Source organism: Microtus oregoni, unplaced genomic scaffold (genome assembly GCF_018167655.1).
Source record: "Microtus oregoni isolate MIOR12 unplaced genomic scaffold, Mior012 000001F_ref0000356, whole genome shotgun sequence".
In the NCBI taxonomy this organism is placed as follows: Eukaryota; Metazoa; Chordata; class Mammalia; order Rodentia; family Cricetidae; genus Microtus; species Microtus oregoni.
The window spans coordinates 17,363,075-17,379,569 of NW_024543060.1; the positions used below are offsets into that span (position 1 = coordinate 17,363,075).

The 16,495-nt window shown below is 38.2% G+C and overlaps 1 protein-coding gene across 5 annotated transcripts in view; it reads right to left on the reverse strand.

The window, feature by feature from the left end:
- Positions 1 to 16,495, reverse strand: part of Akap11 (A-kinase anchoring protein 11) — a 44,057-nt gene that overhangs the window by 15,079 nt on the left and 12,483 nt on the right. For 4 of the 5 annotated variants that reach the window (XM_041664231.1, XM_041664222.1, XM_041664201.1 and 1 more), the window contains exons 2-7: positions 15,463 to 15,572; positions 12,217 to 12,333; positions 8,858 to 8,905; positions 7,044 to 7,178; positions 5,445 to 5,712; positions 463 to 4,882 (exon numbers count right to left, since the gene is read on the reverse strand). In XM_041664231.1, the coding sequence (XP_041520165.1) occupies positions 463 to 4,882; positions 5,445 to 5,712; positions 7,044 to 7,178; positions 8,858 to 8,905; positions 12,217 to 12,333; positions 15,463 to 15,522 (5,048 nt within the window). In that variant the 5' untranslated portion in view covers positions 15,523 to 15,572. Of the gene's footprint in view, positions 1 to 462; positions 4,883 to 5,444; positions 5,713 to 7,043; positions 7,179 to 8,857; positions 8,906 to 12,216; positions 12,334 to 15,462; positions 15,573 to 16,495 lie in introns of those variants that run through there. The other variant, XM_041664241.1, reaches the window with a different exon arrangement.

Here is a 16,495-nt window from a genome sequence, read left to right on the forward strand (position 1 = left end):
CATTAACCACATCTAAAGAAGAAAATGAATATTCTGAAGAAAGAATAGCAAAGTTATTTGCCAGGTCCTGGAGTGAGCGCTTAGGAACTTCCACTTAGCTTCCTCTTATGAAACTGCTCTGATGGGGAGGAAGAATAAAAACAATCCAACGTCACATGTAGAGAGCCTCTTCTGCCACAGAACAGACGTTAATCTCAGAGTAGTGAATATACGAATCTAAATTTGTGACTAAAATTCACCTGTTTCTTATTTTTACCTGCTTCTTAGCTCCATAAATTTGAGGTCATTGTTCTCTCACTCATCTTCCAGCGCTGTAAATGATACTGTCCCTCAAAAAGGATTGGGAAACAAATACTTCACATGACAACCATGCACAGGATATGAAGCCATACACATATGGACAGAGAGGAAAAGTTAGCTTTTCATTTTATCTCAAGGCCCCAACGAAGATTTGAAACCTACCTGCTAACAACATGCTCCGCATCTGTCACAGCTGATGTCATGATTTCTGTGGTAAGGCTCTCAGCAAAGCTAATGCCATCTTGTCCAATGCCACTATCAGCTGCCAGGCTGGTATTGCTCAGCTCTCTCTCTGCTTTTTCAATAGCTTCAGCAACTATCTTCTCTGCAAGCACTGCCCTTTTATCAAGATTAACATGAATCTGCGGCACATCAAGATGAAAGACTCTCGACTTCAGATGGATGCTACTGAGTTTCGAATGGGAGCCTGGCTTAGCACTTGCACACACACTCTGCTTTAAAGCGGGCTGAGAGGGACTTCTGGCGCAACCATGGCGTTCCTTAAGGTCACAGTATCTACAAGCTCCATTCAGGAGTGGTGACAATTTTTCTGCATATGTGATTCTATCTGCTGATGTTGTGGTCTCTGGAATGTGGGAAACTGTAGGTCCTAAACTTAGCTCTAAAGTGTCATCCACTACTTTTCTAGCATACTGTTCTATAGCTTGAATATTCTCCCCATGACTATGTCCACTTAAACTGCCTGTATTCTGGCAGGATTCATGGTTTTGCAATGGTTGATGAGACTTCAAAAATTCTGGTTCAACAATACTCTCGCCATTGTCAATACATCCAGATTTTTCAAAAAGACAAGATTCTGTTAAGGATTGTGGTAAGTCAACTGTAGGGGCTGTCAGCTGTTTCTTCACATCTCTTGTTATGATGCTAGCAAGAGAAGCTGAAAAACTGTGTAGTTCAGAAAGTTCATTTCTACATGGATCCTGTGTCCGTTCACACAGTTGGTATTTGCAAAGATGGCTGCCATTTCTTTTTCTTTGTCTCTTTTTATCTGCTTCCTGATGATGTTCCTTGTTTATTTTCACATGAGAATTGTGCAGTGAAAACATTTTTGAACTGCACTTCATTTTTACTGTCTTAGCTGCTTCTTGCACTCCTGACTTGACAGATCGATAAGCCAGTCTACTGGCATACTGGTCCATGATTAGCTCATCATTGCCACCTTCCCGTTTAAGCACTTGGATAACATGACCTGCATATTCATCAGTCACACTTTCACAACTGGGGTACCTGTACGTCAGACCTGGTGTACAACTTGGTAAGGAAAGAACAAACTGATCTACTTCTCCCGGGTGTGCAATATTCTCCACATTCAGCTTCTCTCCTTTACCTTGGTCAACATCAACATGACAACTATTCTTCTCCTGCCTGAAAAGAGTACAACTTCTAGTTTTTGCAATTTTCGTGGCTTCTGCAATGACATCAGCTACCATATCACTTGCAAAACTGCATGCCGGTATGTTTTCATCCGAATGATTTAGAGAAGTACATAGCACACATCTTTGACTCTGAACCCTGGATTCATGATTGCTTTCATGATCTAAATGGGAGGCTGCCATCTCAGTTGCAAGAGAAATGATGTGTGCAGCTAATGCTTCTGCAAACTGAACTTTCTTCCCTGAGTACTCTGACTTCACATCCATTTCTGGGTGCTCTTCACCTTCACTGCTCTCAACTTCTTCTGAAAGAGATCGCATGAGTTTCAACATGAACTCTTCCTTTTCTATAGTATTCTGTTCATTCTCAGACAAACTACCAACAGAGGAGTTGTGAGGGGTAGAAGGTGGTGTTGCAGGTGCAAATTCTTTGGCTAACTCCCCCTTGAGCTTTTTGGTTAACTTTTTGATGTCCCATTCAGAACTAGTCTGAGAGGGTACCAAAGGAGTTGACGGAGGGGTATCAGGTATTCCGTTTCTGTCTCTGATTTTCTGTTTATCTTCTACATGCAAACCATCCACACAAGTAAGCACTGCAGATGATAAAGCATGTGAGTGACGGAAGGGGTTTTCCTGTCCAAAAGACAAGGGCTCAAGTGCAGTATTATTTACATTATGCCTGTCCACTGGCTTATTCTTCACAAGCTCCTTCAAGTCAGATTTCTGACCTGTCATCAGTGGACAAGGTGGCAGTGTCTCTAAAGAAAATCCCAAACCCACAGAATCTTTACGTTCTGGAACACAATGGTTTCCGACCAAGAGTGAACCATGAGGTAAGTGATCTGGAAAGTCATTGGGAGATTCCTCCAAGATTAACTGTGATTCTTCCCCAAGAACAGGCATGCGTTCCTTACTAACTGTTTTGTTATCTATATTTGGAAGCATTGATTTGCTTTTATCCAGGGAATGTTTAATAATAGACTTCGATAACTGTTCAGCAAACATGTCCTTATTGCTAGCTTTGCTCTGTTGTGGTGCTGCTTGGTCACAAAGGGAAAGAGGACAGGCTTTTCCTTTTACTTTAGTTAAATAATCTGCATGTGCATCAACAGGTTTTGTAGCTTTGAAGGTTGTCATGGACTCTAAGGACTCATTGACAATTGTATGTACCATTCCTGCAGAAAAGTTGCTAATAACCACAGGGCCTCTAGTTAATTCTGAAGGACTCTGTATGTCAGTATCACCGTTGGTTGGCTTGAAGTCTTTCTGGTTACATGGGTTGAGTTCTGAAGGTAGAAGGGAATTTCTGATACAGTCCACTTCATCTTCACTGTTTTCTGTGGTGATGTGCTCTTGGGTAGAACCACCATTCGCCTTACTATCCTCTGATGAGAGATGAGATCTGGACTGATACAAAGTAGATGAAATGTGATATGGGAGAAGGGCACTACCTGCCAAGGGCACTGGTATAGAAGTGACAATTCCCGAAGTACAAAACAAGGCCTGCTGCACCGTGTATTCCTTCTTATGTTCCTGTACTGGTTTTGTCATCATAACTGCTTGACTGCTAAGGGATGAGGAAAATGTGCAGGTCTGTGTAGGCGGCACTACACTTTCTGCACTCACATGTTTGACATTACCCATAGAAACATTAACTGCTGCCTTCGTTGTGAAGGTCACGTCTGTCTGTGACAGTTCTATGAAGGCTTCTTGTATTACAGATTCAGACAAATCTTTGGCATAAGACTTCACGGCTTTGTCTTCAAAATCAAATGACGGACACTGTTGAGATGCAGGTGTCGGAGGACATGAAAACTGACACACCTCCATGATACCTTCAAAAACAAGCTCTTCTGCAAGGTCCGCGGCAAACCTAGCGACTGTGTTTGTAAACATCTGCTTTTTCACGTACTGTAAATCTTTCAAGGCATTTGATAAGGCTTCACTCACCAAAAAACTAGCCAGGCTACCAATGGCTCGTTCTTTCAGTGAAAATGCACACTGTCTTCTAAGTTCATTAAATGCCATCTGAAAAACAGATGATGTCAATTTGACAGCCAAGTGGCACAATGCACTGGTACATGAGGAAACTCCTTTCTGTAAGTCTTTAAATGCACTGCCAAAACTTTTTCCTACAAGATCTGCTGCAAACTTCTGAACACTGTCTGTAATCATTGAAGATTTATTTTTACATTTATTTTTTTGATCAGAATTCCCAGGCTTAAAAGCAACAGTATAATTTTCTTCCCTTTTAATACTATTAATATCTGACATTGTATTTGCACAATGAGTATGAAGAACTGAACCTAGCACTTCACATGAAAGATTATTTGCATAATCTTCATAAGTACAATAAAAAGGATCCTGATTTTCATTAATCCTATCTCTACCAGTATCCGTTTGGCAAAAACATTCAGCAGGAGTACAGCTTCCAGGAGGACTAAAAGCAGAGGCTCGAATAGGGCTAAACAAGCCACTGTCTTCTGACGCCATCACTGGACGAGGGGAATCTGGAGCATCACACAGGTGACCAAATGGAGACTCAGGTTTTCGTGGAGTTGGCTTTCTAACATTAGCTGGAAGAGCTGGACACTCAAACTTGAACTTCTGAGGATTCATACAAGATTTCTCATGTCTATGCCCTATCTTCTGTGATGGCTTCCCCATGCCAGGATCTTTCATAAATGGACAAGAAGTCTCTAAAGTTTGCTCTAGTTCATCAAACTGATCAAAGCTATCAAAAAATTCGCTCACTTCTGAGTCTGAATCCTCTACATCATCTTTTGTCACAGGAATTTCAGGCAGCTCAAGTTTTGCTTTTAAACTTTTTTGGTATCCCTCTTCATCCAAAAAAATTACAGGACTTGGGCTGGAGCACTCAGACTCTGAGGAGTTGGCAGGCGAAGGAGGAAGGAGTATCTGCTGTGTGTCCCTGCCTTTATCTGAAGCGCTGGGTGACCTGTAGAGACTTCTTTGTGTCCAGGGCTCTGAAACTGATGTTGTAACTGATGTTTTCACAGAAGATGCTTCTTTGCGTCCCAGAACATGTGCTGAAGATGAAGGCTTAGCCAATGACCTCTGTGGTCCATAACTGATCAGCACTTTGAAATCCTGGGTTTCTAAATGGTGACCAGAAGAAGTTTGAGAGGCAGCATCACAGTGGCTCCTTAGTGTAGCAATATTTATTTCTAACGGGTAAAAAATAAAGTTCTTATGTTACTCTTAAAAACTTGTTTTAAGAAACTGACATAAAATACAAAATATTTACATCATAAATGTTTCGTATAGTATAGTATAGTATAGTACAGTATAGTATAGTATAGTAAATCTCATTCTCCCTAACACCCAGGAAGAAATGTACCTTTTAATAAAACAATCCCATTTCACCCTATGCCTTCAAGTATATGACCCATGGAATGCTCAGCACATTGTCATTTATGTTAGAAAAATTACTTGTAACTGCCAGCTAACTGTTTTGACATTTGAGCATGGCAAAGTTTCAGAGAGTAGGGTCTGAGATAAACAAGGCTTGAACAATACTATCTAAGAAGAGAAACAGCAAATTAAAAAGTAGCTAATAATGAACTTAAATATCACAGAAAAATTAATTCTTCTGTAATAAGTAAAACTATTAAAATGCTTAAACTGGATCAAATTTAAAAGTAAATTTCAACTGTTAAGTCTTTTTTAAAACTTCAAAACCAAACTTTCAATCTATTTCTAGGAAAAAGTCCAGCAAAAGACACACACCATCATTATACAGCTTTGCGCTCTCCTCCTCCTCTAGCTGCTCAAAGGCAGTGACAAAGTCATCCTCTATGGAGGACACAGACTGGTTCGTATCATCATCATCTTCTTCATCAGCGGTCTCAAGGTGGTGTTTCTGATGCAAGTATGTGTCCAGGGTGTGTCTTATACCAGCAGCATATTTACTTAGGAGACTAAAGATAAAATCAGTTCTGAGTCCTGGTAATGTAGGTGACACTCTCATGACACAAAGCATTCCAGAATGATGACTCTTGGGAGAGATGAAAGATGATAAAAATCAGTTTTAAGTTTAAATATAAAATATTACCTGGAAGTGAAGCCTAGAAATAAGCCAGAGGGAGAGGGAGCAAGAAATGCATGCATCCTGAAAGATATCTTAACTCTGCAATGTTTAATGATTTTAAGTATTTAATTTTTCTAAAGTTTATCTAAAGAAGTATATTTACTTTTCCATTTAAATCTCACTTTAATTTTTTCCTTAATCTTTTTTTCCTCCCATGTATTCAGATTCTTCCGTCTCTATCTCCTTAGATATCAAAGAACCTATTGTCAATCTAGTCTCTTTGGAAATTATTTTTTTCTATATTAGTGTCTATGTCTGTAATGTGTCTTACTTAATCATTTACCAAACTCACCCACTACACTGTGAATGCTTGAGAGCTATAGGAAATATGGAATATAGATCTATCTAAAAATAGATCCAGGATCTATTTTACTTGTTATTCCATTTTCCTATAGCTCCCAACATGTCAGCTTCCCTCCTACCAAAAAAGAACTATTCTTATCTTTGACTTTATATTTCTCTAGTACTAAGACTTACAATTATGCTTATAGCTTTAAGAACACGAGCCATTAGTTTTCCCTATGCACACTGATTTTTAAATGCAAACATTGATAAGGAATTTATTTTTAAAAAGGAGAAACCAAACATAACAGATAATCACTCTTTATGTCCCAGCAAATAAAGCCAATATATATGAGTGAACAACATGATCCAGGAAACAAGGGAGAATTCTAATCATCCGACCTCAGGATTAGCAAAGCAGCATTTTAAAGCTAGAATAAGTTCTCCAAATTGTAAAGTATTCATACAATTTTAAATATCATACTTCCTAAAATGCAAAGCATTTTTCTTTCATACATTATCAAAAGTACTTATGAACTAAAGACGGTCTTAGGAAAATAACATCATTGTCCATTTTACATGGAGAAATCTTTAACCAGAAAGTTAACTGAAAGTCCATTTGCTAGAACATGCAGCATGGAACACATGTAAATATGGGGTAGCAGTCACTCACATTATACAAAGAAATCTGAAGAGTAACATTTCACCAGAAAATTAGTATGTGCTTGCATACTGCTGAGAACTTCACAGGGGGGAATTTAGTTTATAAGCCACGATCAAAATTATTCTATCCTTCAACGCTGGCAATGCTTTGTTAGATCTTTATCAATACCATTTTCTTGAGACTAAATTAAAATAACAAGAAAAGCTCCAACCACTTAAAAGTTCACTATTAATGAGCAAATATAGTAAAAACCTGCCCTGACAAACCTGATTAGAAATGATCCATCAGTTACCTGACTTAGAGGACTACTGCTGACAGCTGACGATTTACTGACATCCTTCATACAAATGATTTCATTTTCACTTAGACTGCAGAAATGGAGTGAATTCAGAAGGTCTGGAAGTTCCAGTGAAACTGCAGCTAGATCCTAGTTTTAAATAATAACAGTGACAGCAATGAGTAACACTACAGAATAACACTGTCAAGGTGTCCACACATTGTCTATATCAAAAAACCATAAAACTGGTCAATAAAGTGTCTGCTTCATAACAGAGCACATATACAGTTAATCTACAGAGAGCCATTTTTCAAACTCAAAAATAAAGCAAACTAAGGCTATTTAGTACTGATTTATAGTTATCAAGCACATTGCTGCTGCTCTACCTAATCGATTTTAACAGGGCTCCTCATCCATCTATGATATTAACATCTAATTGTTTTCTAGCAATGGTCATCCAGAAATCCTTTGGTGTGACTAGTTTTTCATGCAGAAAGCTACTGAACACCCTTCTCCAGAGCTTGAGTTTTAACTCTGTAAAAAATACAAGTCCATTTTTTCTGAAGGTCTTGTAGTAAGCCTTCAAAGATTTATGAAGGCTAAAGGGAAGCTAGCTTTCTTTTTCACTTCCTCTCCTTTTTTAGTAACTGTTTTTTTTTTTCCAACTCAAGACTCATTCAAGTCTTCGATCCACAGAGAGTAGAGGCTTTGTAAATATGATCTTGTCTGCACCCCCTAAGGACCAATAGAACACTTTACAAATGTTTTTGTGTTTTGATTTTGAGACAGTTGCACTCTGTAGCTCAGGCTGGTCTGAAACTATGCAGCCCTAGCTGGACTCACAGTGTAACCCTGCATCAGCCTTCCACATCCAGTTATATATCTGTATGTTGTCTGGAGAGAGACTGTGACCTGTCGTAGGAAGGCTGCTTGCTCGTTCCAGCCACCAGAAAGAACTAATATAAAATCTCCATGTCTAACTGCAGCACAAGGAAGAACTGTATTGACAGTAACTTATACAATTGTCAAGCTTTTAGCCTCAAATGTCCATCCCTCTATAAATGCCTAAATGAAACAGGCTAGAAACATGTGTACTAATTTATAAAAGTGTAAAAACTGAGACTTTTACAAATTTGATCTCTTATATTTAATTCTACTTTAATAAAAATACAAGAATTTTTACTGCAAAGTAAAATTATGAAACTTATTAAAATAAACAAATGTCACATACAATATAATGGAAAGAATCAAGAAAATGGCCTGTGGTTTAAAGCTTTCATCTAAATGATTTTGATAGTCAAACCTAAAGCTCCTTTCCATAGCAGAATTATCTGTAAAAAGCCAGGCATGATAGCACACAGTTGTTATCCCAACCTCTGGGAGGCTGAAGCAGGGTTTCTACATGTTCAGGGCCAGATCACGGATATATAACAAGACTTTGTCTCAAAAATAACCACAGAAGAATCCTTAATAAAAATGTTGAAAGTGAAAATGTACATAACACACTCAAAATATTGATCTCAAATGCCATTTTTGTTCTGGGGGAGACAGGGTGCAGAGTGAAGGGAAGGAACTCATTGTGCAGCAATGGAACACATTATACAGAACAGCCTGAGGCTAGGCTGGCCCTGAACTCAAAGACTAGGCTGCCTTTGCTTTCTGAGTTCTGGAAATAAAGGCATGCACCACTATGTCTAGCTTCAGCCTTATCTTTTAACTTTAGAAGACATCTTAAAATTGTAAATTTTGAGCATTAAAGTAAAATTTTCAAATCTCCAAAAATTTTAAGTAGTCTCCCAGTCTTTGCCAATTCAATAAATTGACCACACCTGTATATGAGCAGCATCTGTTTCTTCATTAAATCCCAGAAATGTGACCTGAATCAAAAAAAGAAAGAAAAAGAACTCTCCATTACTTTACCTTTTCAAGTCTTGTCTCAGAGTGTTGATTAAGCACGGAGAGCATGCAGAGTACATGGGACAGGTAGTACTTCCAAAGATCATGGTTCCATCACACTGTAGCTCTCGAAACTTCTACCCCTCATCCACCTTTCCCTCTAGCAAACTCACCCAACTGCACCCTCAAAGCATAGCTCAACATCCCTACTCGTCCCCATCCCCACTGCCATGTCCTCTTTCCTCCACTATCACTGTCCTTGTCCACTGTCATGCCACTTGTCCATGCTTCCAAGTGTTGCTAGTGGATGCCTTCAAGCTGCCCCCATTTGCATTCAAACCCATGGACCCCTTTTCTAGGTCTAACACATGTCCTGTATATGGCTGCTTAAGGCCCTGGCCGTTGTATCCCCTTGATATGTTCTCTTCCTCAGGCACTTCTATGCCTGGCTCCTCTTCATCCTACAAGGTCTTCCTCCAGGAGCCTTCTCAGAGAGACCTTCCTTGTGTAGATCCCCCAGGCTCCTTCATCATTGGGTGTGATTCTCCCTTCAGCACCCTCAGCTATTCTCAACACAAGGTCACAGACATCAGATTTCTATGCATTTTCTAATGGGACAATGAAATATATTATTAAGTAAAAAGAACAAATTACAAAAAAATACATAATATGCACATAACTTGTTCCTTATTCTTAAAAAAAACATAAACATGAAAAATAATACTGAAAGGCAATGTACCAAACTAACTAGCTGTGATTAACTGGGAAGTTTCCTATGACCTTATTTTCCTCACTGCTGTCCTCTGTTCTCTTCTTCCTAACTCACAGGACAAACAACATTCACTTTTTTTTTTTTTTAATTCTCAGTACTCCAATTTAGACTGAAAAAGAATATAGGCTGAAAAGCAATTTTTTAAATGTATATTTATGTCCTTGTCATCAGACTAGCACCTTTCCTTTTGGAAAAAAATTGTGAATTATCTACCAAATAAGTGCTGTTTCTAGAAATATTTAAATAATAGCAATTAACACACTGGGGAGAAGTGGGATGGTTAAGATGTAAAACTACACTGAATACCCTGACTCCTTTCGGAAGACTCAGAAGATAATCAGAAACTAAAATTACCCTGACACTTTACTCTCATGAACTATGGCTACTAATTCAGTGAAGTGTTAGGTACCCTCTGGGCATCTCTCTCAGCACTTGGCAAACTGTTAACCTATAGAAGCCTGTTTCTCATAACATTTCCAGGCAATTGCAACATAGTTTCTCTCCCTAAAACATAGGCACTTATTTCTTTCCTTTTTTCAAGCAGATATTTATGTTCCTAGATTTTATACAATCACATAAAAATATGCATTTATGTATTAAATGAAAGAAGTAAAATTGTCTATAGAGACACGGATTAACAGAAGAGATGTAGAAAGGGAAGGTATGGGAAACAGTACAGGGAAACGATGTGATATATAATATATACCTGTAGGAAAACTTAAAAGACAACAATAAAATTTTAAGTCAGCCACTGCCAAGTTGCAACAGTACTTGGTATTCAGAAATACTTGGCTTAACATGAACCAGTACACTGGAAACGGGGAAAAAAAGAAAAAGAAAACAAAACTTAGGTGTTTGAGATATCCATACCCTAAAGTGGGACAGAAATCTTCTTCTATTCTTTCAAGTTTTCTTGCTGAACACAAAAGAAAAAAAAAGCTGTCATTGGGTCCTGGAGATACCAAGGGAGTCTGCTACCTCTGGATGACAGGGAAGACCTCATGAAGGAACAGGCTGGAAACATGGGCATGTGAACAATCAGGGAATATGGGCTCCAAAACTGAGTGGGAGGGCACAGGACACTTATCACACATGCAACAACTGAGTGAATTAAGAATGGCTCAGCCCTACTAAGATAAAGTGAAAGAGGGAGGCAAAGAAGATAAATCAAGTGGCATAATTAGCTAGTTGACAGTGGGGAGATTCAGGTGGCAGAACTCTCTTCACCTAACAGGTTTACTCTTCTTTCTAGGGAACATCAGGTAAAGAATCCCTCAGGAATAGGAACCTCCCACCACCAAGCAAGAAAACAAAGTTTATTAGAAACCTCATTTCAGCCAGGCAGGGTTGGTCAGGTCTACAAAATGAGTTCCAGGACTGTTACACAGAGAAACTCTATCTTGAAAATCCCCCTCCAAAAAAGAAAACTCATTTCAAAAAGGACAGTTCTAAGTCTGAGTACCAATTTTTTTTAGCTGTGAAGACTGAATATCACTTTTTTTGATCATAGATACTAAACCTAGTCTCTGCACATGCTAGGAAAATGATCTATCCTCAAGCTATAGTCTTAACTCCCAATACCATATTTCTTAATTTGTAGTATGGATGTGATGATGGTATACAGATGCTTTAAAGAATATCACTCTTTCGCTGGGCGGGGGTGGCGCACGCCAATAATCCCAGCACTTGGGAGGCAGAGACAGGCAGATCTCTGTGAGTTTGAGGCCAGCCTGGTCTACAGAGTAAGTGCCAGGATAGGCTCCAAAACTACACAGAGAAACCATGTCTCAAAAATCAAAAGAAAAAATATTACTCCTTTTAATAACAATAAATTCAAACAAAGATGAAAACATGGGCTACTGCAGATAAACAGATGAGAAAGATAAAATATATAAACAATATATTCATCCCATTCCCAAGTGGTAAGTATCTTAATTCCTACTTTATACTTTAAATCAAAGCTCTGAAACAGTCAAGAAAAGAACTAAAAAAGTGACTACATGAAATAAGTGTATTTTTTATGTTTCAGGATAAAAAAAAAAACTTAGTATAAAAGTTGCAGCCACTGAATTAGCTCTACCTGCCCAAGGAGAGGCTAGTAACACCTCTGCACTTACAAACAGGCTGATAACAGCCAATGATGTTAGCTATGATTTAAAATATACACTTATTTTTAAATCACACTTTTATCAATTATTTAAGAATTTCACCCAGTGTATTTTGATCATATTCACCCTTCAACTTATTCCAGATTAGCCGCTACCCCCCTTCCCACCCAACTTTGTGTTCTCTTAAAAAAAAAAAAATCAGGTCCAATTTGTGTTGGCCAAATACTCTTACGTATGAGGCCTGCATTGGAGCATGGTCAACATACCAGGTCACACCCTCAAAGAAACCAACAGTCTCCCAATACCTATGTTAGGATTATGTACTTTTTTTTAAACACCCTGCAGTCCTGCAAAGGTGCATGAAAACATACTGTGCTTGACTGGGAAAGGGTTCAAAAAGTCATGTGCAAACCTCAGCGAAGTGGGCGTGTTCATCCTGGTTTAAACACTCTCCTCCAGATACACTGCACAGCTCCTTCTCACTCTGTAATAAAGACTTCACAGACTGGAACACATCTTCACTGAAGTTCTGGGGAATAAATAAACAAGACAACTTAATTCTAAGATATGGAAGAGAGCTAAGTTACTGAGTTTTACAGAGTTACTCATTCTTCAATTAATTCATTTGACATTTTTTGATATTATTTGAGAAACTCAGTTCAGCTAAGAAAAAAAGTCAAGTTACTCGAAGACCATACAGGTCTTACGCTCCAGATTTACTTACACTTTTTTTACACTAAAATTAACAAATCACGTATTTTATTTCCAAGTCACTAGCATAACAGAAACAATTCATATAATGTGTGAGATAAAGGAACTAGAATGACAAATCAATACCAATGATTCTTCCCTTTAGAGACAAAGAAAACCATAGTAGCTAAAAATAAGATTTTCCAGGTCTTAAGGCAGCTGGATGATGAAAATAAGGCAAGAGACTCATGTCTGGGAAAGGAAGTTGTCACAAATGCAAAGGACCCGAGGAAGGAAGAGGACACTGAGTCAGACCGAAAGGCAGCACCCACTTCCCTCTGCCTCCAGGTACGTACTGCTCTTCTAGTCTACGGGAATGCCTTACTCTGCAGTCCTGACCTACAGAAATGCCAAGACTGAAGATCTCCCCCATCCCTTAGTCTAATTTTCTCCTATACTGTTTTCAGATTAAAACCACTTGATCTATATCATAACATATTATGATTATAATACTCATATGTTTATTTTTTCTACCCATTGAGCCAAATCATGGAAACTATATTCCATTCTCTTTTTCTCCTCACATTTTACATGAAGTCAACAAATAGCTGCTATGAAAAATTTATTAAATACAAATCTATAATTTAAGAGATAATACTATTCAAGAAAAAAGTATGTAACACTAAATTTCAATCTCACTTATTAACATTAGCCCGTATTTCTTTATATATATAAAACCTTTTCCACTGAAGGGGCTTGGAAGCAACGACCCCCAAGTAGCAATAAGCAGATCCCATAACCTGATTTTGGTTTTTAAATACCAATCATCAATTAAAATAACCAGAGCTCCTCAAAAAATGTCTGGTTCCAGATCATAGACAGAGAACATACAAAAAAGCTACACCATCTAACTGTGCCAGACAACAGGGAAGTGTTCACAGACTAATAGGGCAATTTCAAAAGAACACAGAAGTCAGTGTATTAGCCAGGAATCCCTGCTGGCTAAATCTGGAATAATCAAAACATCAAAAAGAACAGAAATGATAATGCATCACAACTCCTGCATTCAGTTATACAGCATGCTTCTTTACCTATGATCACTGGTTGACAAATATAGACAAACTGATACCATTAGAAAATCTTCTTTGTAACTCTCAATGTAATTAACTGATTTGGAAAGAGTTATCAATGTATCCTAAATCTACTGGGTTAAAAGCTTTGGGGAGACACATGACATAGTTTCCTTACTAAACACTTAAAGTTATTCTGCATTTATACTAGAGACAACAGATGGTTACAATCCTGACCGCTTCCTCAAAAACATCAATGATATGCTTCTCCTAACTTGATAGCGAAGAAGAAAACAAAACCTTTGCGGTATTCCAGATGAGAATTACACTGAAAACTAACTTGGGGTGTTTTACTGGCTGTTTTTCTCATGTGATATCATGAGAAAAAAAACCTACACCACTGGAATGGCCTAGAATGGTGGTAATAAAAATACTCAAATGCAGTATGTGAGAAACCTATGAGGGCATCTGAGATGACTCGGGGGATACATCAGACTAAATGTCAGATGCAGTTTCAGACAAACAGTTTTCTTAGGAGTATAAATAAAACACATAAAGCAAGGTCCAAAGGGCATTTTCCACACAATTACTAAGAGAAACATAAGGTATGCACAGGAGAGTAGATATGGCAAGATGCTAACAGAAGGTGAATCCAAGTAGAAAATACATGAGTTGCTTATGGTTCTGAGTTTTTTTTTTTTTCCAACTAGTCAGTAGACCTTAAAACTGCCAATATGTAAGTTTCGTTTTCATTAATGGAGGTTTTCACCCTAATCTGTGTACATAAACAAGAAAAAATATAAATATGAGCTTGAAGTATCAATATAAATTCATGACATTCTTAGAGCAAATGGCATTTCTAGTCAGAAGTCACTACACATAAAGCCGCAAGGTAAATGCCTGAGTTCAGAGAAATACAAATACCAAATGTGAGAGGGTACACAATGTACCTGCTACCGCAGACTATGACAAGCTGACCCACCCTCACCCACCTTAGATGAATAAGCATTCTCCAAAGAGAGAAGAACCATCAAAATATAATTAGAACAGCAAGGAAAACACCTTAATGAACTCAAAGATCTTGTTCACAGGCAAGGTCAACAGGGTCATAAGAAGAGGCTGAAGTCCAGGAACTGACTCTCACCAGACAGCATCCTCTAATCTCCTTTCTTCTCTTCCTCCTCTAGTTATCGCAAACACAAAACCCAAAGTCGGAATGCAGACTAAGTAAACTGGTTTAGGAGGAGTAAGTAATGATGAGAACTAATGGCCAAGCCTGTTGCAGGCTTGCACTCCTCGCTACCTGGGAGGACAGGCAGGAGCAGCGGCGAGCTCGAGGCCTGTCAGGCACACAAAGCTACTTCAAAGTCAGCCTAGCTAATGTGCTAAGACCGTATATCAAGATAAAAAGGGAAAGGGTGGGAAGAGGATGTGAAGGGGGCTAGGAACAAAGCTCAGTGGGAGAGCAACTTATTTGCACATTCAAGGCCTGGGGTTCAACCCATAGCACCATACACACAAGAAAAGTAATTTTTCACTACCTCATGAATTACTCAACATCTAGCATAGTCCTGACATGCAACAGGCACTCAAATGCATTTTGCTGGATAAATGAGTGGTTAATATTTCTTATACACTTTTAAGGTAGTGATAAAGATATATAAGATAGTTAACTCAAAAAAAATCCAGATGGAAAATGTCTGTGCAGAAATGAGAGGCACTGTGCTCTGAGACTAACATCATTACAACCATGACTTCACACCACTGTCTTCATACACGCTGGCCTTTGCAGCATTTGAATGTTAGAAGTTAACTATTGAGCTTCATTTAAAAACTAGAAAAGAACCGACATATTTTTTTTACCCTTCACTGAAAGGAACCTAATACCCTGGACTTACTTTCCGGACAGATGCTTTATTCTTTATGTGACTGCTCCTGAAAGGCTGGAAAGCTGCCATAATTGTATGGCTGCAGTATGCGATCGCTGAAGAGTAAATTCACAAAACACCTAAAGGAGACATATGAAAAGAAAACAACTTATTTACTCATTTTTGTGATTCAAGCAAGCATTTTATACTAAAGAATTTCTTCAAATGCATGCATTTAAAGAAAAATAGGAACAAAAGTACTGAGACCTAAAAGCTCATTTAGCAACCATATATATGTTATGTGGGGAAAACATTTATAAACCTGTACACTGTCACAAGAAGGAATCCATTTCTGTAGCCCAGAGACACTCATCTTTCCCTGAAGCAACACTAAACACTGAAAGTATTACTACCCATGCAACTGAAGGTTTTAACACTACACAGGTGAGAATGTGAAATTTGTACATGTACTGTAAAATTACAGGTGAACAAAACCAAAATCCTCATCTGGAAGTTTGAGCTTATACCAATGCCTAGAGTTCAGAAAGGAATTGGTAGAATTACATACCTCACACATAAAGCTCTCAAACTAATACTAAACTTTTTAATAATGCTTTCATAAAAAAAAACTTTTGGGGACTTCAACCGACTAAGAGCATTATGCAGCCAGCCAGCTGCTCTATCTGTGCAGAGTGCTGTCCATTCATTTAAGGTCTACTCGTACCACACACTAAGGACAGTGAGAAAACAATGGTCTTATTGGACCCAAAGCCTCATGGGGAAATGTGGGATTACAGTAAAGGGCAGAAGCTGAGAACTGAATTCTAAATAATAAAAACAAAAAAATTAAAGCAATAAATATATAAGAAAAGTTGTTTCAGTATCTTCAGTTGGTTAAACGAGTCTCTTCAAGGCATGCCTATTTGAGGTTTCTAAGCCAGTCACTTCAGCACAACTTCATTGTAGTCCCCCCCCCATATTTTAAAAAGTCTAAAGTTTAGTAAAGTGCTAATTTCATATTCTTTTTCCATACTTTCACTACAGAGATAAAACTGAGGTGTGA